Genomic DNA, 24,672 nt, shown 5'->3' with positions numbered 1-24,672 from the left:
TGCACCTTTATCAAAATATTGACAAACTCATATATTTTAATTTTTCTATTTTTATTTTATTAAAAAAAGAAAATTTCTTCAATTCTTTAGTTTATAATTTATACATTTTTTTATTTGTTTTAATTTGGTTTTATTTTATTTTATTTATTTTTATTTTTCTTTATTTCAGAATGAACAGGTTGTGAGCATCGTGAGTGTTTCAAATTTAAATGTCTCTCCTTTTGTCTTTTGGAATATTTTCGTTTTGTAAAAATTATAAATTTAATAATTACAAATTTTGTAACAAACTAAAAAATAAAAAAATGTTTGAATGTTTCTATGTTCTATCTTGTAAAATATAAATAATATAATGTTCAATGTTTCTGTGTGTGTGTTTCTGCATTATTAAACATTTACTTAACAATTCTAATAAAGTTTTTGAATGTTTTGTCTTGTTATATATTAACCAGTTACTTCTTTTTATACAGTTAATTATATTAACATTCTTTATCAGAGCCTGGGAAAAAAACAAGAAAACAAACTTATCATCATCCTTCACTACACACACTGGGTCTTGACACATATTAACATTGACCTTGAAGCCTCAGGAAATCATTGTTTACTCCTGAGTTATCTACTCTTCTTTTACTACTTCTTATATGCTTCGTTTTGTTAATACTTTCGTTCGAAAATAAGATTCATTATAAAACTATTTTTTTTTTTAATTATTGTTTACTCTACGCGAGATAGATTCAAATGGGATAGGGTTGTAAACTATGTACATATATTTTTTATTTGCAATTAGCACTATATAGTGCCCTATGAGTATAGTGAGATGTTATGATGCTATATGTATGTAGAAAAGTGCGAGATGTTGTAAAAGTACTCTTGTTGTTGGAAGAAGTGTTGTTTGTTTTCAAGACTGTCTCTCTTTATATCACTCTACTAAAAACACTTGATTGTGAAGCAAGAATTGTATACATTCTCAAGGTTAACCCATTCATTCTTTCAACTCTCAGAACTTACATTCAGAAAAATTGAAAATTAGAAACAACAAACTTGAATGAATATAGGTCTTTGTTTATATTTTATTTTTAAAATGTCTTAAGATCACATGTAAAATATTATTTTCTTCCATTACACTCAAGACATGGATGTCGATATTAAAAAGAATCTTTTCAAATGCCACAAAATCCTAGATGCTTTTATAAGAAGAAAAAAGGCTAATTATGGCATTTAACACAAATTTTTTAAAAAAACAAGGGCATATAATTTTGTTCTCCTTTTTGCATAAACATATTTCTTCAAAGGACATCTTATCTCAATTTGATTAAAATAATAAACCACAAGCAGTTTTTACTAAGTGCATGCCTACTAGTTTGTATCTTTTTTGTTTTCTGAAACATATTTTTATAATCCTCCTTGTCCTCTTCTATCAAGCATACTGTACTATGTAAGATATTTAACTAATATTAACACTTTTATCCTCATGCCTCATCAATGATTTTCTTACCTTACCGACTACTCAAGGAAGTGTATTAAATGAGTTCATCGTCTACCCACATCAACCATTAGTTAGTTCATCATCGACATAAATAACATTCATTCAATATTGTAAAGAACCTTAGTTTTTCATCCATCCCTTTACCTACATAGTACATACTAACTTAACCCATTTTTACGTCATACACCTAATCTATTCCCATTGAGAAATAAACAACCTACTCGACCTACTAACAACATGTCATATGATGATAAAAACGAAGGAAGACCACAGAATAAAACATTTTGTATATATTATTATCTTTTTTCTTTCTATTTATCTGTCTGACCAACAATATTCTGACCGGAACACCACAATATACATAATATGTGTGTACGAATGTAGGTACAACAATTAGCCAGTAGTATCTACCAGGAATTTGAACGTATGATAAATCGTTACGACGAGGATGTCGTAAAGAATCTCATGCCACTTTTGGTAAATGTATTAGAGTGCTTAGATGCATCATATAGAATTAATCAGGAGCAAGATGTCGAGGTGGAGTTACTTCGAGAGGATAATGAACAGCTAGTCACACAATATGAAAGGGAAAAGAGTGCAAGAAAACAATCAGAGCAAAAGGTTTGTATTAAATATTTGATAATTTGTTTCTTTTTTTAATTTGTTTTTATTTTTACAGCTCTTGGAAGCGGAAGACTTAGCCGAAGCAGAAAATAAGGAACTAGCAAGTAGATTAGAGTCATTAGAAAGTATTGTTAGAATGCTTGAGTTAAAGCACAAGAATAGTTTGGAACATTCTAGTCGATTGGAAGAAAGAGAAGGTGATCTTAAAAAGGTAAGCAAAGGGTTTATCTATTTAAGCATGTACCTCAAATAATTCGTTTTCCTTTTTTTTTAGGAATATAATAAATTACATGAGCGCTATACGGAGCTTTTTAAAACACATGTGGATTATATGGAACGTACAAAAATGTTAATGGGTTCAACCCATTCACAGATGAGTTCGGCTTCAGATAGACAAGAAGTTAGCAGAGCTAGGCTTAATCCAATTGTTAGGTAATATACAAATTTGTTTTTTTTATCGTTTATTTCATGGCATCGTTCTCAATACTGCGAAAATTCAAAGTAAAATAAGAGAATTATAATTATGAGAATCATGATTCCTTAGAGAACAAGCAAAAGTTTACTTTACTCTTTATAAATACAAAGATTATGTATGACTTTTTTCACGGGTACTGCCGCTTGCAAGGAATTGACAAATCCTTCAAAAGTATTTTGGATCCATCTTTCCCTAACATTACTCGCACACAGACATTTATTTATTTATTTATTGAAACTACTATACCTACTAAGTCCACAGATTTGCTTATAGAATATATACACTTTCGTTGTTATCATACTTCATACTTACTTACTTATTACTTATATTAATATTATAAATGCGAATGTAAGTTTGTTTGTTACGCTTTCACGCAAAACTACTTAACCGATCATCATGTAACTTTGCACATACACTCTTGAAGGTATTAGAAGTAACATAGGACACTTTTTATTAAAAAAAATTACGAAATAAGAAAATTGTTTGTCAAAATATCGTCAAATTTAGCTTCTTTAACGCCATCTAGCATCATAATAATGTAGTTTCAACCCTGAATACTGTAATACCAACCCACTGTATTACCGACGGTGACGACAATATCTAATTCAATTGAATATAGGTAGTTTCAACTGTTTCTAATTTTTCTATATTTCCCGTACATGTTACGAATGTCTGCGCATGTTGTTGCATCATGTTAGAGGTCCAATTAGCTTTACAGAACTTAAAATTGTCAATGGTCAGGAATGTCAAACCTACCGAGAAGCATGTGAAGCTCGGCGACTGTTAGAAAATGACAATCATTGGAATGAAACTATGGAGGAAGCTGTACAATGCCGATCGCCAGATAAAACCAGGGAACTTTACGCTACGCTTTTATCTTCCTGCGATCTTTCTAACCCTCAAACTCTTTGGAATAAGTACAAAGAATACATGGCTGAAGATATTTTACATCAACTGCAGCAAGTACACACAGACATTACTTTCAATGAACATGTCTACAACAAAACGCTAATTATGATCGAAAACAAGGTTTTTACGATGGTTGGAAAAAAATTAGATGATTTTGGAATGTCCAGCCCTCGACGAGACAATGTGGATGATTTTGATAATGAAATTGCACGAGAGCTAGATTATGATTTCATAGCACTACAACATCAAGTGGCAGAATTAGTCCCTCAATTACTTCCAGAACAAAATCATGTTTTCCATCAAGTTTTACGTAAAATAGACTCCGGCAGTGGTAGACTCATCTTTCTTTAGAATTTAGAATTATTTATTTTTGTTACGGTGAAATATATTTTAACATTTGTTGTTGCATTTCAATAAGCATATATTAAGGTGTTGAAACTTCATTGTCTGTAGTAATTTTTAAAAATTGTTGATCTCAGCCAAGCAATAAAATTTAGTTTTATATTGACTCATTTCTATTATTATACCCTTAAACTTTATCTCTCATACTTACTTCTCCACTGCGGGCGGGTAAAAAGCTAGTTAGTAAATATATTAATTTACATAAGTAACAATTAAGAGAAGTTATTATGCAATAATTTTAACAATGTTCATTGTAGTACATATTAAAAAATTTAAAACAGTGGCGAATAGCTTCACGCTGGCCATAATTTGTAGAATGAGGATATTCAAAAATGAAATATCTCGTTCTTAAAGATCGACTAGCTGCATAAATATTAATCAAAGAAAGCAAAAACTCGCAATCAATGTCATTTGAAAGAATATCACGAATAAACATAACAGTAACCATTCTAAGCCGTGATTCAAGAGTTTGCATCCCTAACAAAAGCCATCTAGATTTATAATCAAGACTTGAGTAAGCATTTAAACTGAAATTTCTTAAAGCAAATCTCATAAAATTCTTTAGGATATTTTCAATTCTTGTTATCAATTTTTAGTATCAGGATTCCAAATGGCAGAACAATACTCCATTAATGGTCTAACAAGTGAACAAAAACTAGCTTTCAGTGTGTATGGGTCCTTAAAATCAGAAGAATTCCGTTTAAGGAAACCTAAAATAGAGTTAGCTTTTGAAAAAATATAGGAGACATGTACCGGATGATAGGGGTCTTATATAGCAACACTTTGGTCCCTCGAGAGAGGACTTTACCACTCAATTGCTTTCTTAGTCCAAAGAAACAGCGGTTAGCAAGAGTTATTCTGCGTTTGATCTCAGCGCTGGTGTTGTTTTCTTAACTTAGATATGGCAATCTTTACTTCGTCTAAGTCGGGAGGACGGGATTGTTGGCTTTCGTCGTCTATATTGAATGGATCACCCTGTCTGACAGCGGAATTCAGTTCGTCGGCGCCGTTATACAGTCTGCAGAAGTGGTCCTTCCATGTCCTTAGCATTGACTGCGGTTCTACTATGACGTTTCCACTTTCGTCTTTGCAGCCTTCGGTTCTAGGTTTATGTACCTGTGTATTTCGTTTCACCTGTTCATAAAACTTTCGAACCTCCTTCCTGCTTTTATACCTCTCAACATCTTCGACCGCACGCTTCTCATGCCCTCTCTTTTTCCTTCTGAGAAATCGGCGTTCCTCTCGTCTTTTCTGTTTATAGAGCTCACGAGCAGCTCTCGTCCTTTTATGCAGCGCCGCTTTGCGTGCCTGTTGTTTGGCTGCATTTGCCTGTCGACATTCCTCATCAAATCAGGGGTTCCTTGTTGGTGGCTGTTTAAACCCAGCACATCAGAGGCGGCTTTTGTGATTGCATCTTGGCAATGTTGCCACTGGTTTTCGATACATTGTGTTGGCGGCAGAGAACTTCGAGAGAGGTTACTTGTAACTCGGACGGAAAAGGATTTGGCGATCTCTGGCGATTGTAGCCGTTTGACGTTGTACCTTCTCCCAGCACCTCCCTGTTTTGCATTGGGTCTGGAAATCCGAAGTTCTACCTTGGCTACAACGAGGTAGTGGTCCGAGTCGATGTTAGCTCCTGGGAAAGTTCGTACATCCATAATGCTGGAAGCGTGTCTGGCGTCGATCGCAATATGGTCAATCTGGTTGACGGTAGATTGATCTGGAGAAGTCCAAGTTCCTTTGTGGATGTTGAGGTGTGGAAAACGCGTACTGGCTACCATGACGTTTCGCCCCGCAGCAAAATCTATGAGCCTGAATCCACTGTCGGAAGTGTTGTCGTGCAGGCTGTTCTTCCCGATTATTCCACCAAAGATGTCTTCCCTTACTAGCTTGGCATTAACTATTTTAATATCTTAGCTAGGGCCCTGCTCATATGTTTTGTCTAGGAGCTCGAAGAACATATCTTTGGTGTCGTCGTCTTTCTCTTCTGTGGGGGCGTGCGCGCATATCAGGCTAATGTTGCCAAATTTAGCCTTGATGCGTATGGTCATGAGGCGCTCATTGATGCACCTATAGCTCAAGACTTCTTGCCTAAGTCTGGCTCCAATGACGAAGCCGCATCCAAATAAGCCCTGTTGGTTTTCGTGGTAGCAGTCACCAGAGTAAATATCGCGGTTTTTCATCCTCTTTTTGCCAGGCCCATTCCATCGTATTTCCTGGATGGCGGTGATATCTGCTTTATAGCGGTCTAGGGCCTCCGCTAAGTCTTCGGCCGCACGTGGTCTGTTAAAGGACCTAACATTCACCCCGACGCACAACCCTCAACCTGGAGGGCCAGATCCTAAGTATAACTCCAAGGATGGGGAGCCGGATAAAACCGCTCCTTATAGACCTGGGCTCCGAATAAGTCGAAGAAGCCCTGTAAGGTGTTCACTAAGTAGTTCAACCTTACTGGAACTGTAGACGCCACCGTTGATTCCATCTCGGGAATTTCTCCGCTGCCGTCTGGATAAGGAGAGGTGCCTTGGTGGAAACACCTCTCCCCACCTCTCTTTATTGCATAAACATAACACTTGATTAATATTTGTTTCCACCAAGTAGCAGTGTAAAACTATAACACGAAAATGTTGAAATTCTTAAAAAGAGCTTAGCTCTTAGAAATGTATAAGAATATCATCAAATTTTATCAATTATCTATTGATGTTTATTATACTAGTCTGGGATGGTAAGATATTTTCAGAATGGTTCGAAACATGTACCGGAATAAAACAAGGTTGTCCACTCAGTGCTTTGTTGTTTTCGCTGTTCATAAATGACAAAGAGGAAGCCTTACCTGGAGGAATAAGAATAACTGATTCTGTTATAAATGTGCTATTGAAGGCTGATGACTTTGTCCTGTTGTCGGAATCAACAGAAAACCTACAGTTTATGATTAATCGCTTAGCAAATAACTGTGATAGGTGGGGACTATCTATTAATACAGACAAGTCAAAAATAATGATCTTCTCACGATTCTCACGAAACCTTAGCGGAAATAGATGGTACTTTAATGGAAATCTTTTAGAATATCCAAATAAATTAAATATTCAGGTGTAGAGCTAAATTCAACACTAAATTTCGACAAACACCTTATGGTAAAAGCCAGCACCTCTCAAAGCTTGTTGAATTTATCATGGAAAAATGTTTTTCTAAACGACAGAATAATCCTTTCAGCCAAATATAAAATATTTAATGCCGTTTTGAAATCAACTCTCTGCTAAGCTTCTAAGGTCTGGGGTGCAGATAAATACGAAGTGATAGAAAAATTTCAAAGGAATTTTTTGAGAAAACTCTTCAACTTACCGCAAAATACACCGATTTTTTATTTGGAAACCGGAATACCGACACTTCTCACGAGCACACTCAAGGCGCAGGCTGATTACATTATTAAAACTTTTACCTACCAGGAGAACTGTCGAAAAAAATGCTTTTGAACGAACTGAGGAATAAAAATTGATGGATAAAAAAATGGCAAGATACAGGTAATACTTGTGGAGAGATACTTTATATAGATTTCAACAATTTAAACAACTTAAAGGAGCAACTTTACAGTATTTAACAGAAGAATGAAGACATAGTTCTAGAATCCTTTATTAATTAAGCTCAAGAATCAAATAGTAGAGTACTATACTCTCAGCTCAACTATAACCTAAGCCAACGAAACTAATTCCGTGATGGACTTAGCTACAAGGACATTTCTTTCATTTTTAATGCAAGAACTGAGAAACGGCAGCTTCAATCAATTTTGTACGTTATGCAATTTAAAATCAAAGGAGGATTGTTATCACTTCATAAGTGTATGTCCAATATTTTACCAACAGAGGCTAGTGTTTTTTGGTAAGAATACATTAACCATGCAAGAAACACTTCAAATTTTGAACGAATGTGATTGGAAGACCTTAAGCAACTTTTTAAAAGCCATATTTAAGTATAGATTCTTACTAATGGCGGAATATGTTTGATTTTTATACCAATTTTAGATTGAAAAATGTGAATTTACAAAACATGTATTATTAAGAGCTATAGCACTACCAAATTCTATTTTTTGTAATCGGACTAATAACAACAAAAGTGGCAAAACAGTTTAGGTACATAACCATAACTTCCTCGCCGATGGTATAATTGGACGGAAAATGAATGTCATACAAAAACAAACTTCCACATCTTATACAGACCCAAGTTTTTAATTTCCACTTCAACACCATAGTCAAGAATATTTTTATCTGCACTGGAACTAAAAATAACTTTAAAATCATTCTCAAGTTCTCAAGACCTTGCAACCTCTATATTAATTGCCCATTACTAATAATTGACGTTGAGTAGTAATACCATGAAGATTAAGTAATCGACCTTATCACGAGCTACAAAATGACAAAAAGAAAAAAGGTTGATGCATTTCAAACTAAAATAAAAAAAAAAAACACAATTCGAAAAAAGAGATGCCACTTTTCACGAACTCCAAAATAATATTTTGTATGGCACTTTTTTTTAATTTATTTAATCTACAAGTAATATTACAGCTAAAAGATATAAAGATTCCAAGAGTAAATTAAAAAGTGAATAAATAGAATACTTCAGTTTTAAATTTTGTACGATTAAGATTAAAAAAGTCAACATTTGAAGACACTTCATTGAAATATACAATATATCTTGATAAAGTTTCATTGGTAGATAGGTAGAAATGGCGATCTCAAGGCAACCTAGCCTGAGATCCAATTAGCGCTGTAGTGCGCCGTTTTGATACCAAAAACTCGTTTGACCTCTGATTGGATAGGGATAGATTAATAGAGAAGCTTCATAGCGATTATGTTAGAGCCATTTTGTCGCATTGAGAAAAAAGATTAGGTCTCTAATCTTTGTCTCAGATAGCTCATCGAGTTCTTGAAAGAATGCTTTTCCAAAGCATTTCATTCTGGTGTTTGCCAAAGCAGGACATTTGCAGAGGAAATGGATTATGGTTTCACTCTTTGGTCACTACAACTACGGCAAAAGGTGTTGTAAGAGATACCCAACTTCTCTGCATGAACTCCTATAGGCCAATGTCCGGTACAAACCGCAACAATCCTGGCTATGTCTTGCGTTGGCCTGCATAGAAGATCGTTTGTACGGGTTTTGTTATAGGTGGGCCATATATTCCTATAGATATAATGCAGTTGGGTAAATTGCTTCACCTTCGGTTTGATTCAGTTTGGTAGATAGAAAAGATTTTACTCTTCATAGTACCAAGAGGAATGTTAACCATTTCCGCAAGTGAGCTATGAAGGGCCGATCTTTGCCTGGCTAGCTCGTCATCCCGTTCATTTCCCACGATACCACTATGGCCCGGAACCCAGATCAGGGTGACACCGAGGTCAATATTCAGGTTCGCAAGCTCATTGCGACATTGCTGGACCAATTTAGATGACGATATGGCCGAGTTAATGGCTTTGGCAGCTGCCTGACTGTCCGTAAAGATAGCCACATTTCGGTTTTGGTTTGGGTTTTGTTTAAGTATCTTACCTCCCTTATTGCCAGCAGTTCAGCCTGAAAAAACGCTAGCAAAGCTAGGGACTCAGAAAGGATCCCAGAACCAACTCCGCACTCCATCTTTGAGCCGTCAGTAAAGATGGTTGTGTCGAAACCTATCGAAACGATGTCATCCTCCCAATCTTCTCTCGATGGGAAAATAACCTTAAAACCCTTACTAAGGTTTAAAGTAGGAATGCAGTAGTCAGTGTCTACCGAGATAATATCTGAGGGAATTAATTTCGTAGTTTTGCTGTGTTTTGCTGTGACCGTAAGGTTTTGACAACCAGCTATTTGATTCCTTCAGCCTAATGGCGCTGCAGGAAACTATGTATTTAATAAAAAGGTCGATTGGTAGAAGATCCAAAATAACGTTTAAGGCGTCCGTTGGGCAAGTACGCATGGCCCCTGTGGTGCCCACGCAAGCTCTTCTCTGAACCTTCTTTAGCTTATTAATATTATAGGCTTTGCTAAGAGCAGGCCACCACACAATCGAGCCATATGTTAAGATAGGGCTTACTACGGCTGTGTACGTCCATAAAATCATCTTCGACTGAAGTGCCCACTTTTTGCCGAAAGTTTTGCTGCAGGCGTAGAAGGCAACACAGGCCTTCTTAACCCGTACTTCAATATTTAGTTTCCAGTTTAGTTTAGGGTCGAGTATAACTCCCAAATATTTTGCACTGGAAGACAATGATAGGATTTGACCATTGTGTCGAGGTAGCGTGAAGGGCGGTACTTTAGTTTTGGTGGTAAAGAGCAACAGTTCAGTTTTACTTTGGTTAACTCCTAATCCACAACTAGTGGCCCAGTTGCTAACTTTCTTCAAAGCTGACTCCGTGATTTCACTTATCACAGAGGTGTACTTTCCTGACACCAATAGCACCAAATCATCCGCAAATATTGATTACTATGGTTTCATTACTAACCATAATTTGTCATATGAATTCTTTGCAATAAGAAGACTCTTGCTCTCTTAGACCTAGCGGTGCCATGGCAAGAAGAGATGGACACTTAATATGGTAGCATAGTAAGTCTCTAATATGGATTACACTATGAATTTTTCTTCTTAATTGTAACGACTTTATTCGAAGTAATTGGCATCTAGCCTCTTAACTAGGACTAAAGTTCCAACCCATTTTCTTAAATATATATTTTGTAAATCGTCTTTGAATCTTTTCAATCCGATCCGAATGAACTATATAAATAAAACTCCAAATAACATCTGCGTATTCCAAAATTGATCTGACGAGAGATATATATAAGGATAATAACACGAAAGCATCTTTAAAGTCTTTTCCAATTCATTTTAAGAAACCTACCAGCGAGTTTGCCTTAGGAACCAAATAATCGAAATGACGAAAGAAAGTTGGGAATCAAGAATTAATCCTAAGTCTTTAATATTTGAAACCCTATCTAAATCCACAGATTCAATTACATAGTTGAATAACAAAATATGAGATTTTCTGGAAAAAGACATCGTGTTACATTTTTTGATAATTAATTTAAGGCTATTGATGTGACACCAATTTGATAAAGAATCAATGTCAAATTGCAAAATTTGACAATCGTCCAAACTCGAAGCTTTTGAAAATATTTACAGATTATCCGGATATAATAAGCATTCACAGTAATTAAAGACCGAAACAGTATCGTTAACGAACATTATGAAAAGCAGCGGACCTAGGACACCTGATGTATACTGAATTTCCTTTGAGTATGTTTCTCCAATCTTAACTTGTTGTGTTCTACAAGATAAATATGACGATAGACAACGAAGAAAGTGAGAATGAAAACAAATAATCTCAAGTTTTTTCAGAAATGTTTGGTGGTTCACAAAATCAAAGGCGACTTGAAATGTTTGTTGCATAGCATTAGTAGCATACAAAGTGAAATTAGTTAAATTGGTAACAGATGATCGACCGGACACAAAACCCTGCTTCTGATAAATATTCACTTGTAAGAAAATCAAGCTTTATTTTCACCATGCTTTTAAACAATTTGGGAATTTCGGAGAGTTTACAACTACCCCTATAATTTTCTACATCATTTTAAGAACCTGATTTGTGCATAGGGACCAAGTAAGAAAGTTTCCATTTATCAATAAAAATACCTTCTTGGAGGGACTTGTTGAATATGCTTAGTAAAGGAGCAAAGATTGAATCACAACAATTTTTTAACACTGCCGAAGGAATGCCGTCTGGTCCAAAACTATAATTAGACTGAAGTGATTTCAGTCGGGAAATAACTTCTTCAATACTTAACTAGATCGAGCCAATATCAAACCTACTTATTATGTTGTTCAGTGAACTATTATTAAATCCTGAATGAGAATAAACGGATTTGAAATAATTAGCAAACTAAAAAGTCTAAATTCGACGATTCAACACCTCTGAAAAACATGGTATTTGGAATCCCTATCGATTTTCTTTTAGAATCGACAAATGACCAGAACGATTTACTCTTGTTTTTGATATTAATTTCAATATTCAATATATAAGCTCTATAAAGAAACTTACTAGAAACTACAAAATCCTTACGTAATTTGCTAAAATTATCATAATCCGATTTATTGTATTTCACGTACGCATTACGTTTCTTTCTTTTTAAGTCACGAAGCTGCTTATTAATCCAAGGTGAATCCGATGATTTTTTTGTTGAAAGAATAAGGAACAAATCTTTCAAAACCCATTAATACAATTTCAATGAAGTGGTTGTACATATTTTTCAAATCGAAAAACATAAATTAATTTAACAAATCAATATCAGAGAAATAATTATTTAGTTGAACAAACCTAGTTTTAGAAAATTTATACGACATAACAGTTTTTTTTTAACATCATTTAACGAATAAGTGTAAAACTCTATTTTAGAGAATAATTCCTTATGATGAATAGATTCGTTTAAAAGAGAAAAAGGTGCATTACTTAAATTAACTTTGATTTCTTTACAACATTTTAACATTAAGTCTAAAGACTGCAACTTCGAGATCTTGTTTAATATTAAATGAAAATAACATTTTATCCGTTTTGGACCAATTAAAATCACTTTTTTTGCTGCCATTCATAGCACAAATGTCTTTTGGCAGGACTTGTGATAAAGTCAAATAAAAAGAAACGTTATAATTACTTTGGAGGTATATCTACTCCAAGAAGATTTTCAAAAAATAAGAACATTTCACTATCATGAAATTTAAAATAAAAAAATTAATACAGTCATGAGTCATTTTTCAAATTTAAAATTAGTTTTATTGACATTTGTAGATCGTCTGGACCCGTTTCATATGGTTTCACATCGTTAGAGAATTCAACTATGTTGGACACGGAAACAATTTGCAGTGGAGGAAGCAATTCCGACGATTCTGGCCCACCATCACTTCAAAATGAATTGGAAAGTATTCACACTATGGAACGTTCCGCCGAAACAGACACCCTTCATCACATCAATCAAGCAACATCGCCTCAAAGTGATGAATGTCCACCAATTGTGCCAAATATTACATCTAATGGTAATAAAATCAATTTAAAAATTAACTTGTATCATAATATGTTAAATAACTTAACTAACTTATGGGGTATTTATTTATATTTATTTTCTTTCTCTCTCCCTTTCAAAAAAAAAAAAAACAAAAACCAAAACTTCTCCAACTAATTAATATTTTCCAATTAAATAATACCTTGTTGTGTTAATAACCAACTTTTTTTTGATTAAAATTTTGAATATAATATAAACAAAAAATAATTAATTAGTTGGTCGAACTACAACCAAAAAGGAACAACGCTCCGCAAACACACTCTATCAAGAGCTATCATTTCAGGACAATGAAGAGAGTGAAGAGCATGAAGTCACAGGTGAGTTCGTATGTTCGCAAGTTCGTTCGGTGGTTATTGTTGCACTTTTCTATTTTACGTTTTAATTTTGTGACGCTTAACTCAATTAACAGAGTTGCACGTTCAATATTATATAAATATAAATATTTATACCTATTTGATTTTGTTAATTTTATTATTTAAGTTTAACCAGCATCTAACAATGATTTTCTTTTATTTTTTTGTTTCCCTTTTATTGTAATTTTTGTTACAACAAAATTTATAAAAACAACAGGCAGCTGGGTGCATCCTGGGGAATACGCTTCTTCAGGTAGGTTCATTCGATTACATTTTCTTGGAGTTATTGTTTATATTACTTGTAAATATCTCAAATACAATTTTGGTGCTTGCATATAACAAAAACAAAAGAGAAAACAAATTCCATCCAATATAAGCCTAATAAAATCATTAATTATTTTTCCATAAATTATCATTTTTGTTTTCACTGTACCGAATAAAACAATTCCCTAAAAAAAAAACAAAATAATACTTATTCCTTAATTGTACTCCTCTCACAACCAATCTTACCTTATCCTGGATCGTCCAATAGCTAATGATAATTATTTTGGTAAGTTTAATTTGAATACACATATTTTTTGTTATTTAAAAAATCATAACAAAATAGAAATTACATGATTGTCTGTCGTAGAAAATTTAAACTTGATTTGTCTGATTGGGATAATATCATTACTCTCTTGAGGCAGTTGTTGTAATACTTGTAGATGTTTTTTTTGTATTTTCCGTTGCATTTATTTTATGTTAATTTTTAATTTTATTTATATTCGGTGCTGGAGCTTTAGTTCAGATACTGTTTATTTAGTGTTCAAGAAGTTACTACATTTCTTATGTTTGCCTTTTTGTATGTTTAGCTGAAAATAAGTAGACAAATTTATGTAGAAATAAATTCTTCCATAATATATTTTTTCAGACTTGGTAACTGTCCATTTGTATTGTTCTATAGAATGTGAAAAAAATGTTTACTACTCATTTTTGAAAATGAGAAAAATGTTATTCTCAATTTTCCAAAAATGCAATTTCAAATGCATTTAAACAAAAAACAGCCTAATTCATTTTTTGGAAAAGTTTATTTCGATTTAGAATTAATTTTTTGTTCAAGCGCTCTTAGCTACGATGAACTTGATGTTCCTTTAAAAAAATCATTACTTATTGCTTTATTTGTTGGACATGTCTTCTAAAATTTTCAAAAGCGAATAGATTCTGTTCCTTGCAAACGCCATTCTTTTCTATTGCAACTTAACTAAAATATTTCCTTCAGGACTGTTTCAATGAATCCCCGTTTTTTTGCCATGTTGAGTTAAATGATCTCACTCCATTGCGTGTCTCCCATAGAACCTTTATAGCATCCCAGGGTGTGAGCAATTCAATACTGTTTTGCGGATAATGGTGTTGATAGGAATTGGACCAGTTATCCGATAGAAGTCTTATTTGGAGATCGTATTTGGTATACACATCCTAAAAATGGTACACAGGCATTTATTAACAAAAGTTTGAGGCTTATGAATCAATGTTACAACCAACAGTTTCAGCTTATTCAAAAACTTACTCAAGACTTTTGTAAAAAAAACTGAAAGAAAACCTAAAAGCAAGCTTATATCAAAGCGATTCTCATTCGAAATGAAATTGGCAATGATTCAAAATATAAATTGGAGTTCTGAAACTCACTTTTATCGCTTTCATTTATTTCAAACTCAAAAAGAATAGAATTTCCGTATTCTACATACAGTGGTGCACTTAATTATTCGCACAGCAAGCTATTTAAACTTCGATGCAACATTTTGAGCCCTGGAAACACACGATTTTGTTATTTTTTTGTCTAGTATATGCATATATTTACTATCATATATGATTAAAATAAGTTATTCAGGTTTAAGGAAAAAAATATTGAAGTTAAAAAACACCTTATTTCTTCAGCACAAAGTTGTTGGTCTTTAAATAATTATAGCTTTCTGACAGTTCTGTCAGCCAAATTAAAAACTGCAGTTACATTTATTCAAAAAAAAAAAACAGTTTTGTTTATACCAGTAGATATTTTGAAAAAAAAGAAGTTTTTTGCGAAAATAAAATAAAATGTATTACAATTGGCGCAAAAAAAAGGAACCACCGAATCGGAAAGAAAAAATAATTATTTACATGCTTACTCCCATTTTCACAGTGTAAGTTTAAACTCCACTTTCGGTTTAAACTTCAGTTCAAGAATTTATTCGGTTTCACAGTTTCGTTTAACCCTTGAACTCAGTTCAATTTGCAGTTCAAGTTAACCGAAAGTATTCTGCCGTTTAAACTTCAAAATTTCAAAACATTTTGGTCGTCCTCGGGTTTAAATGCCAGTTAACCAGAAAAGGCTTTTGGAATATGCCTTTGACTACGGAAGCAAGCCAAACGTTTTTGGGAAGATGTACTCTTTTCTGACGAGAGTAAGTTTAACGTTTTCCGTTGTGATGGTCATACAAAAGTTTGGAGAATACCAAATACAGCAATCCAAAAAAAATAACTTGGTACCTACAATAAAACACGACAGTAGAGGAGTGATGGTGTGGGGGTGCATGTCTTCTGCGAGCTTGTTTTTATCGACGGTATTATGGACAAGAAAGTTTATATCAAAATTTTGAAAGAAAACCTGAAAAAAAGTGCTGAAAAGTTGAACTTAACAGGCTCGTTCACTTTTCAACAAGAAAATGACCCGAAACATACGCCGTGCGTATGTGGTTGGCTTATAACATTGCACATGTGCTTCCACACCCACCACAATCCCCAGATCTTAATCCAATTGAGGATTTATGGGAAGAGTTGGATAGACGCATACAAAAGCTTTTGATATCTAATAAAGCTCAATTCAAACTACCATTGATAGAGAAATGGCAAAACATTGGAGAAGAAACGACCAAAAATTTGGTGGATTCTATGCCAAGCCATTTGGATGCTGTTATAAAGAAAAAGGGCCTCCCTACTAAGTACTAACTTATGTTTATATAAATTACTCTGTTTGAAGATTTTACATATGGTGCCAATATTGTTGTGCTGAAAGAATTAGATGTTTTGTTATTTTTTTTATTTAAATCCGTACAACTTATTTTAAATTAAACTAACTGCGTTTAAAAGTATTTTTTTTATTTTATATTTTTTTATATAATTTTTAAAATAGCGTTACAACAAAAACATTAATAGTCTCATTTAAAGAATTCGTGAAAAGTTGCAGCTTCTAATTTCTATTTTTGGGAAGGGAAAAAATTTTTCAACACACCACATTTCTTCTCTATACCAAAAACAAAGTTCTTTCAAAAACTTTTAAGACACATTCAGAAACTAATAATTCGATACCAAAGTCTTTCCCAAACCATATTTGGAAACAACTTATTGAAAACCACAGAAAAAATATAAACATATCAGATTATACATTTATTGACTGATAGGATTTCTTGTCAGCTGCTTTAATTCCACTTGAAGTGATTTGGAAAAGTATTCAAAGTTATGAAATCGATCGAACCCTGAAAACAATTTTACTTGATTTTCAATTTACATTTAGATTTTTCATTTCACTCGATTTTTTAAAAGTAATTTTGAAATTTAATTTAAACAACTGGAAATTGCTTAGGATTTCAAATACAAATTATTGGTAAAGTTTATTCAAAAAATAGAAATTTTCAAAATCAAGTTTTCAATGTGCCCTTTAATACAAAGGTTTTACCTCGGTATGATAAGCAGTTAACTTAAAAATTCGTTTATATCTTCCTTTTAATGTGCTAAACCAGGGGTCGGCAAGTAGTTTGATGTGGGGTCCAGATACGGTTGAAAACATTTTATTCGAGGTCCAGAAAAAAAAAATCTAAAAGTTTTGTAGTTTTTAATTTATTTAATTTAAGTAACTGTAATATTTAAAAAAATTACAAAGATGGCCTTAAACCAGTTTTTAATAGTTTGGTTCACGCGGGGAGCAGCAAATGCAAAGAGTATCATCAAGGTATTTGTTCTTCAAAATATATGTACTGTCGAGCCAAGGATATGTAGTAGCCAAGTTGATAGCTAGGTTTTTGCTATTTTGATATTTTTCTCGAGCATGCTTACTCCAAAATTCTTCAGTGGATGCAGTTTTTAATATTTGCAGGGAAATATCGAGACCTTCCCGCCAACTTATCGTAAGCGCCAAAATAAATTTTATTGTAAACGATAAATCAAAAGCTTACTGCTGGTCCTTGAAAGAACTTGTACCTAAAATCAGTGTTGGAAATTATTACTTGCAAATTTTAAGATGGCGGGAAGAGCTCGATAACTTTTTGAAGGTCAATTAATTCCAATTGTAATAAAGCTTTTGATAGATTGATTAACTTTGAAGCCACTTCAGTCTATTCTGCTACTGCATTGACTTCATAAGGAAATTTAAGGAATTGAGATAGCTTCCCAATTTCTGCAAACTCTTTAAACTTACAGTAAATTCGCTTTTAAGATCGGATAGAAAGTTTGAAAGCACTGCAATGCCTTCTTCTTCAGAGTTCTTCTTTTTATATTCAAGAATTGTTGGGAAATGAATGAATTCTTTTTAAGCCATATCTTTTTAGAAAGCATCCAGCTTACGACGAAAAGCGGACACGCTTTGTATCAAGTCCCATAATAATTTCCCATTTCCTTGTAACCGGATGTTTAGCTCATTTAAATATTTCAGAACATCTTTTAGAAAAGCTAAAGCTAGTACAATTGCGGTCTTTTGTTATGAACTCCAAGTGCTCCAAGGGGAGAACTAGCTCTTTAATCATCCAGAAACGTTTAATAACATGACCTTAACTTAGCCAACGAATATTGTTGAGTTTCAGTAAGTCTGAATACGCCGGTTCACATTCAGAAAGAAAATCTTTTTTTGTGGAAACGTTTTTAAACACAAAAAATTATTTAAAAAAATCGATATCGAACGAAAGTCCGTAATGCGATCTCACAATAATACTGACATCCGATTCGATTTTACTTAAAAAAAGCGACTGTTTACATTTTGTATGTCAATTTAATTTATTTGTCTGTGAAGACCTGCTTAGCGACCATATTTGAAATTGAGTAAAGGAGTTGCAAACGCACTTGCTTATGTCTAAAAGAAGCATTTTTTAAATTTTGTTTAAATTAACATGCTAATATATGTTATTAAATAGAACGGTAATATGGCTAAGTTTGACCTTTCGTATTTCCGCGGTACGCAGTTTGACCTTTGAATCGGACCGCGGTCCGGCTGTTGCTGACTGTTGCAGTTGTGCTAAAAAATGTAAAACAATTCCCATTAAAGCTCTTATCTACCTTTTTTGTTACCCCCAAAAGTGTTTTCAGAGATAGAACAAAAATTGGACATCACTCATCAACATGTTGACCAATTTTCGGTATTTGGTAAAGTGAAATTTTTGATTGATTCCGATAGCAGAAGAAGGATTAGCAGGCAGCAAAATTAAGGAGTTTTTATGTACCCAACAGATGTGAGCATAGGATTGCAGATAGAAGCGCTATTGTGATATGGATATGATACAGGTTTTTTTTTCGCAGCTTTTGGCAGCTGTTGAATGTTAGTCCTGTTCAAATTTGTAGAGTTTATGATCGTGTTTTAGGGGTTATTTTTTGCTTTCCTACTTATTACCAGTCCCAGAAAGGCACCCCCATTACGAAAAGCGAATCTAAATTAAAATTAAAGATGTCCTAATATAAAGAAATTTCAACTTCTATGTACAAATTCAACAAGATCTCCTTTGAAAAACTTTAGATTTTTAAAATTAAACATTCAAATTGAAGTCTCGAAATAAGTGAATTGAAAATATTCGTTTTAATTCAAAAGTTCGATTCTTTGATTCATTAAAGGAGAGGCCCTTCCAATCTGAAATCAATCCCATCTTATAACAAAATCATTTCATCCTCGGTGTATCATTTCTTTTTACCTTTCATATGCTGCTTTTTTTCATTAGCATGTAGAAATAAATTATTGTTTGGACTTTTATTTTTTAAGTATCTTAAAATCCTTGGAACAAGACAAAATGTTTAAAAAACATCTACAAAATATTTTAGGTATGGGAAAAGAAGTCGAAAACCTCATCATGGAAAACAATGAACTTCTTGCAACCAAGTAAGAATTTTTCATATCTTTTTAATTTTTATAAAAAACATCATTCTGTTCTCTTTTCTTTAAGAAATGCTCTTAACATCGTTAAAGACGATCTAATTGTAAAAGTTGATGAACTCACCGGTGAAATAGAAATTCTTCGAGAGGAACTAAATGCGATGTCGCAATCACGTAATAAACTTCGACAGAAAGTGGGCGAGTTGGAAGATGAACTCAAGAAGACCAAAGAACAAGTCAAACAACAGAGTGAGAATATAGTTTGTAAACAATTTAAAGAAATTTCATGGAAACATGTTTTTCAGATGACACAGAACAAGAAGAAAGTGATGTTCCGATGGCCCAACGTAAGCGTTTCACACGAGTCGAAATGGCTATGGTGCTTATGGAGAGAAATCAAGTAAATTCAATTAAAACAAAAAATAACAAAAACAATTTTAAATGTATATTTTTTAAATTTTTAGTACAAAGAACGTTTAATGGAACTTCAAGAAGCTGTCCGTTTAACGGAAATCATTCGTGCTACTAAAACCATAGAGAAACCCAAACAAGGCATTTGGAAGTATTTTAATAATCTTTTCACGTGAGTTTTCCTATCCCCGCTTGCGGGCATGATTCAGAAATGACAATTTTAATTCAGTGTGCCTTCATCTTCGCTTTCTCCTTCTTTAGCTCTTCGAACCGACCCCAAGAACGGGACCCCGGGCAGGGAGGGGGGCCCATGTTTCGCTACAACAGCCCCTCTCACAGTCACGGATCCCCCAGTCGAAGTAGCGAGCATCGCCTTGCCATAACATCAGGCAATCATCCACCTGCTAGTGCCGGACTAGCAAATGCCCTGATATTAGCTAAGGATTTTAGCGAGGAAGGGACATCAGAGCGTGCAAACGCTCGTAGAAAAGAGCAATACCGCCAATTGAGGGCACACGTCCAAAAGGAAGACGGTAGATTGCATGCGTATGGCTGGAGTTTGCCGATTAACAAATCGAGCCAAGAACAACACAATCGGCATTCGGGTGCAGTACCAGTTCCGGTTTATTGTAATCCTTTGGCTGAAGCTAGTCCGCACATGAAGGTATTTTGCGCCGCTGGGGTCAACCTAAATGGGGGCTTCAATAAGGATGGTGGTTCTGTGATAGGAGCGACTATTTTCTATTCGAGACCGACGGCGAAAATTACCGAGATCACAAGTCCAACAGTGGAGCATAGTGGTCAGGAGTCACTGGAACGCCAGCTAAATATGTCTCTGGATGGAGAAGACCCAGAAATTCAGTTGAGTTCGTATGTGTGGGTGTGTACAAGTACACATGCTGCCAGCACAGTAACTGTTGTGGATGCTAATGAGCCAGCGAACGTGCTGGACGCGTTCCCCATTTGTCAGTCTCATTTACTGTGCATTGCATCGGTGCCAGGTGCCATGGAAAAAGACTACGCATTGCTGGAGAATTCAGAAGTAATAAAGGCTGGAGAGACGCTAGAGAAGCCAGGTGAGGGACCAGAAATGCTGGGAAATGTGGAATTCATCAGAGTCCGACCGAAACCAGATCAAAATCGGAATACAGAAACCAAAGAAAATGAAGAAACTGGCTTGAGTTCAACCAATGGAAGCGTTGAAGTGGAGGAAAAAGCCAAAGAGGCAGTAGAGAAATCAAATTCTAACGAAAGCGACGAAGCCGTTGCAGTAGAAGAGGCTAAAATTCCACCCTCGTCACCTCTGCATCATTTTGTCCTGGGAGGTGATGTCGCGACCACCAACGGAGTGGCAGAAACCACTACGAATAACAACAATTCGAGTTCACCATTAGCATTTTCAAGACCGGTCAATCCGATCTTAGGTACTCAGGATCGACAGAATGAGCCTCCAATGACATCCGTTGGCCCGACAATGTGGTTGGGCGCCCAGGACGGTATGCTCTATGTGCACAGTAGCGTGGGTCGGTGGCATGAGTGTCTGCACAAAGTGCTGCTTCCCGATGCTGTTCTGGGCATAGTGCACGTTGAATCTCGGGTGGTAGTTGCTCTGGCGAATGGACAGCTGGCTGTTTTTCGTCGCCAGACAGATGGTCAATGGGACCTCAACAGCTATCACCTGGTAACGCTGGGTGACCAGCATCAGTCGATTCGGTGCTTGTGTGTAGTGGCCGATAAGATTTGGGCTGCACACCGCAATAAGATCCACATTGTGGATCCTATTTCGCTCAATGTGATCCATACGTTGGAGGCTCATCCGAGAAAAGAGAGTCAAGTGCGGCAGATGGCTGCCACAGGACTAGGAGTGTGGGTTTCAATAAGGTAAGATTTAATTCTATACAAAAAATAGTACAGTGATGCAAGAACTGTATTTCTTTAAAGATTGGACTCCACACTACGGCTATATCATGCCCATACATTCGAACACATCCAAGATGTAGATATTGAACCGTACGTATCGAAAATGCTCGGCACGGGAAAATTGGGCTTCTCGTTTGTAAGAATCACAGCTCTTATGGTCTCGTGCAATCGTCTGTGGATTGGAACAAGCAATGGAGTGATTATATCGGTACCGCTAACCGAAGGACCATTAAAGCCATGTTAGTATTTTTTTTTCATTAAATTTCTTTTAAGTTTAAGATTAACTTATTTATTTTGGTTGTATCAGCGTCCAATGGAATGATCCCAAGATGTGGTATGGCCAATGCTCAATTATCCTTCCATGGCCATCGGGATGCAGTTAAATTTTTCGTTTCGGTGCCGATGTCACAAGAGCCGTGTAATCAATTACAGCAATTTACAAATAAACGGCCCGATATGCTGGTCATGTGTGGCGGAGAGGGATATATTGATTTTAGACAAGGTGAGTTTTAAAATTGATTTGTTGGTATTTTAGGACTTTTTTGTAGACACTTTCACGGCGAATGCTTTCTGTTGCAAACTTTAATGGGTACTTTAATTTTTCTTGTAGAAACGTCTTTTAGCTTGCTTTTTTTTAGTTAGAATTAGAAGGGAACAGTTTAGTGATATTTAGCTACAATAAATACGAAATTCAGATTGACCTAAATGATACATTTCTAATGGAATAAAAAAGGAAGGTTTGGGCTAACCAACATATTCTACAGAATGCTTCTGAAAGGCTTTCGTGGTTTAACAAAAATCGATACACGATAGCTTAATTTGTTGTTAGTTATTTAGGTACCCAAAACATTAAACAAACCAATAATAACACTTAGACAAATCCTGATTGCTCAACGATTGAGAATGTACATGTTTTATGAAGATCTACTCGGGCTGAGGAGTTTCTCCATAAAATCATATGAATAAATCTAAGCAGGGGCCTGATTATGGTATTCGCGGCGAATCGTTTTGTTAGCGAGTTTGCCATTTTTCAATATTATTGCTTTCGATTCGCCTTCTTCGTTTTGAATTCGACCAATTTACGAATTCGAAGGCGAATCTGAAATGTCATAATGTTTGTTGGTGAGTTGAAATCCGACAGCTTTTTTTTGGCGGATTCACAGGCGAAAGTGTTAGTTATTTTTCACTGTTCGATTTCGTTTCGATTCTTTCTGGATTGTAATTATATAAAAATGTGAGTTAGCTTTATTTTAATTTTCTTATAAGTTATTCACAATCCACAATAAAATATGAAATTTTAAAATTCATTTATTCTCCTGGGCACCCGTAATCTTGAAGATTCCTGGGATTCCTCAAATTTCTCCCTTTCAGAATAAATATACGCCATAATTGATTCTATTTTTAAATTTACTATTGTTTATTGAATAAATCACCGCAAATTTCACAAATTCAATCAAAACAAAACAGAATTTGTAGAAAGCAGTCAAACCAAAAGTGTCAAATCTTTGGAATATAGGAAGAAAAAGTCAAACCAAAAGTGTCAAATCACTGGAATATACAAAGAACTATGTTTTCGCTTCGTTGCGAATTCGTTAATAAGGAAATACAAGCCAGTCGAATTTGAAAGGTCGAATTGAAAACGATCAGCCGCGAACCTCATAATCAGGCCTCAGGTACTTCACAAAAGGAAGCGTCTTCCCGTTATTTTTAAGTCAGCTCAGTTGTTCACTCAACCTGCAATCACTTGCAATTACAAGAAGTAGGTGATCACCGTCTTATAGCAACCGCCGTTGACTGTGATGGCCTGGCCAGCATCATTTTCGAAGAAGTACGGACCGCAATGCATTTTGAAGGCTAAATACTGTACGAAACTCATTTATAATATCGCTGTTTCCTAAACTAAAGTTCTGCATTATCAACGTTAAATTCGTCTACTTGTATGCCTGAAAAATCCATCTCAAGCAGGACTCATATCGTGTAAAACAAAAACGATCTGTCGATCTTTATGATGTTTGTAAAAAAAAATAGCCTTAGCCGTCTCCACACTATAGGACTTTTTCATCGAATATCACCAATCCTTTACAAGGTTTAAAGAGGAGGTAAAAACTCGTTTTGCTTGAATTTGTATTCATATGAAACGGACGCTGGTGCTTAGTTGTTCTGGAACCGTTGAGAAAACCTGTGGCCCTTCTATGTAACTAGATTCTGGGGCCTTACTATGTAACTAAATTCTACAATGAAATTGCTCGAATTCGAAAAATTGGTACTATGTATCTATTTGACTACTTTCGAACGAACGAGAATCGAATAGTTCTATTAGTGCCAACTATATTCTTATGAACTTTCGAATAAACGAGGAACTACGTAACTCGAAAGTAGAATTAAAAACAAAGCAAAATCGAAAATAATTACTCTACAACAAATGTGTTTGCGAGCGAAGTTTTTTTTTGTTAAGGTGTAAGTAAAATGTTAAATATATGTTCCATTTACCACGCCAATTACACCTGGAATTCGTGATTTTTCCAAAAATAGCGTTTGAACTTTCGTTTCTCTCCTAATTGATTTCAAAATTCATCGTCAGCGGGCACATGACTCTTTCGATTGAGGCCAAAACTTCGGCAAGTATTTTTGTCATGGTTTGCTGTGCAATTTCAGCGTTCTTGTCACCATCGATTTGGTTTTGGTAACATCCTGTTGCCAAAAATTTCAATGCTGCTGATAACTTAATGATAATCGGAACAGCATTTTGTCTTCTGCGTGTCTGTCGGATGATATGGTGTTAAGTAAGAACATAAACCCCTCTTTAGAAAAAAACGATAATTCTTAACAAAACCAAAACAAAAGTATATACATATGTACATATTTCTCATTAATAATGAGTCCAAACATTCTACCATATCCATATGCATCTATGTACAAATCTTTTCCCATTCAG

The 24,672-nt window shown here is 34.7% G+C and overlaps 1 protein-coding gene across 17 annotated transcripts in view; it reads left to right on the top strand.

The window, feature by feature from the left end:
* The window catches only part of LOC129947976 (JNK-interacting protein 3), a 70,287-nt gene that overhangs the window by 27,077 nt on the left and 18,538 nt on the right, over positions 1-24,672 (top strand). For 4 of the 17 annotated variants that reach the window (XR_008781801.1, XR_008781800.1, XM_056058768.1 and 1 more), the window contains exons 2-16: positions 170-190; positions 1,868-2,104; positions 2,163-2,318; positions 2,382-2,539; positions 12,683-12,945; positions 13,187-13,288; positions 13,542-13,577; positions 13,857-13,874; positions 19,355-19,412; positions 19,477-19,655; positions 19,712-19,806; positions 19,871-19,989; positions 20,079-21,698; positions 21,759-21,976; positions 22,045-22,239. Coding sequence is in view for 12 of the 17 variants with exons in the window: in XM_056058768.1 (XP_055914743.1) it covers positions 170-190; positions 1,868-2,104; positions 2,163-2,318; positions 2,382-2,539; positions 12,683-12,945; positions 13,187-13,288; positions 13,542-13,577; positions 13,857-13,874; positions 19,355-19,412; positions 19,477-19,655; positions 19,712-19,806; positions 19,871-19,989; positions 20,079-21,698; positions 21,759-21,976; positions 22,045-22,239 (3,475 nt within the window). In the remaining 5 variants the exon portion in view is untranslated. The remainder of the gene's footprint in view (positions 1-169; positions 191-1,867; positions 2,105-2,162; positions 2,319-2,381; positions 2,540-12,682; positions 12,946-13,186; positions 13,289-13,541; positions 13,578-13,856; positions 13,875-19,354; positions 19,413-19,476; positions 19,656-19,711; positions 19,807-19,870; positions 19,990-20,078; positions 21,699-21,758; positions 21,977-22,044; positions 22,240-24,672) is intronic. The other 13 variants (XR_008781802.1, XM_056058770.1, XR_008781803.1 and 10 more) reach the window with 10 other exon arrangements.

Source organism: Eupeodes corollae, chromosome 2 (genome assembly GCF_945859685.1).
Source record: "Eupeodes corollae chromosome 2, idEupCoro1.1, whole genome shotgun sequence".
Classification (NCBI taxonomy): Eukaryota; Metazoa; Arthropoda; class Insecta; order Diptera; family Syrphidae; genus Eupeodes; species Eupeodes corollae.
Note: the sequence above shows the minus strand (reverse complement) of the source record. Positions and strands in the feature narration are given on the sequence as shown.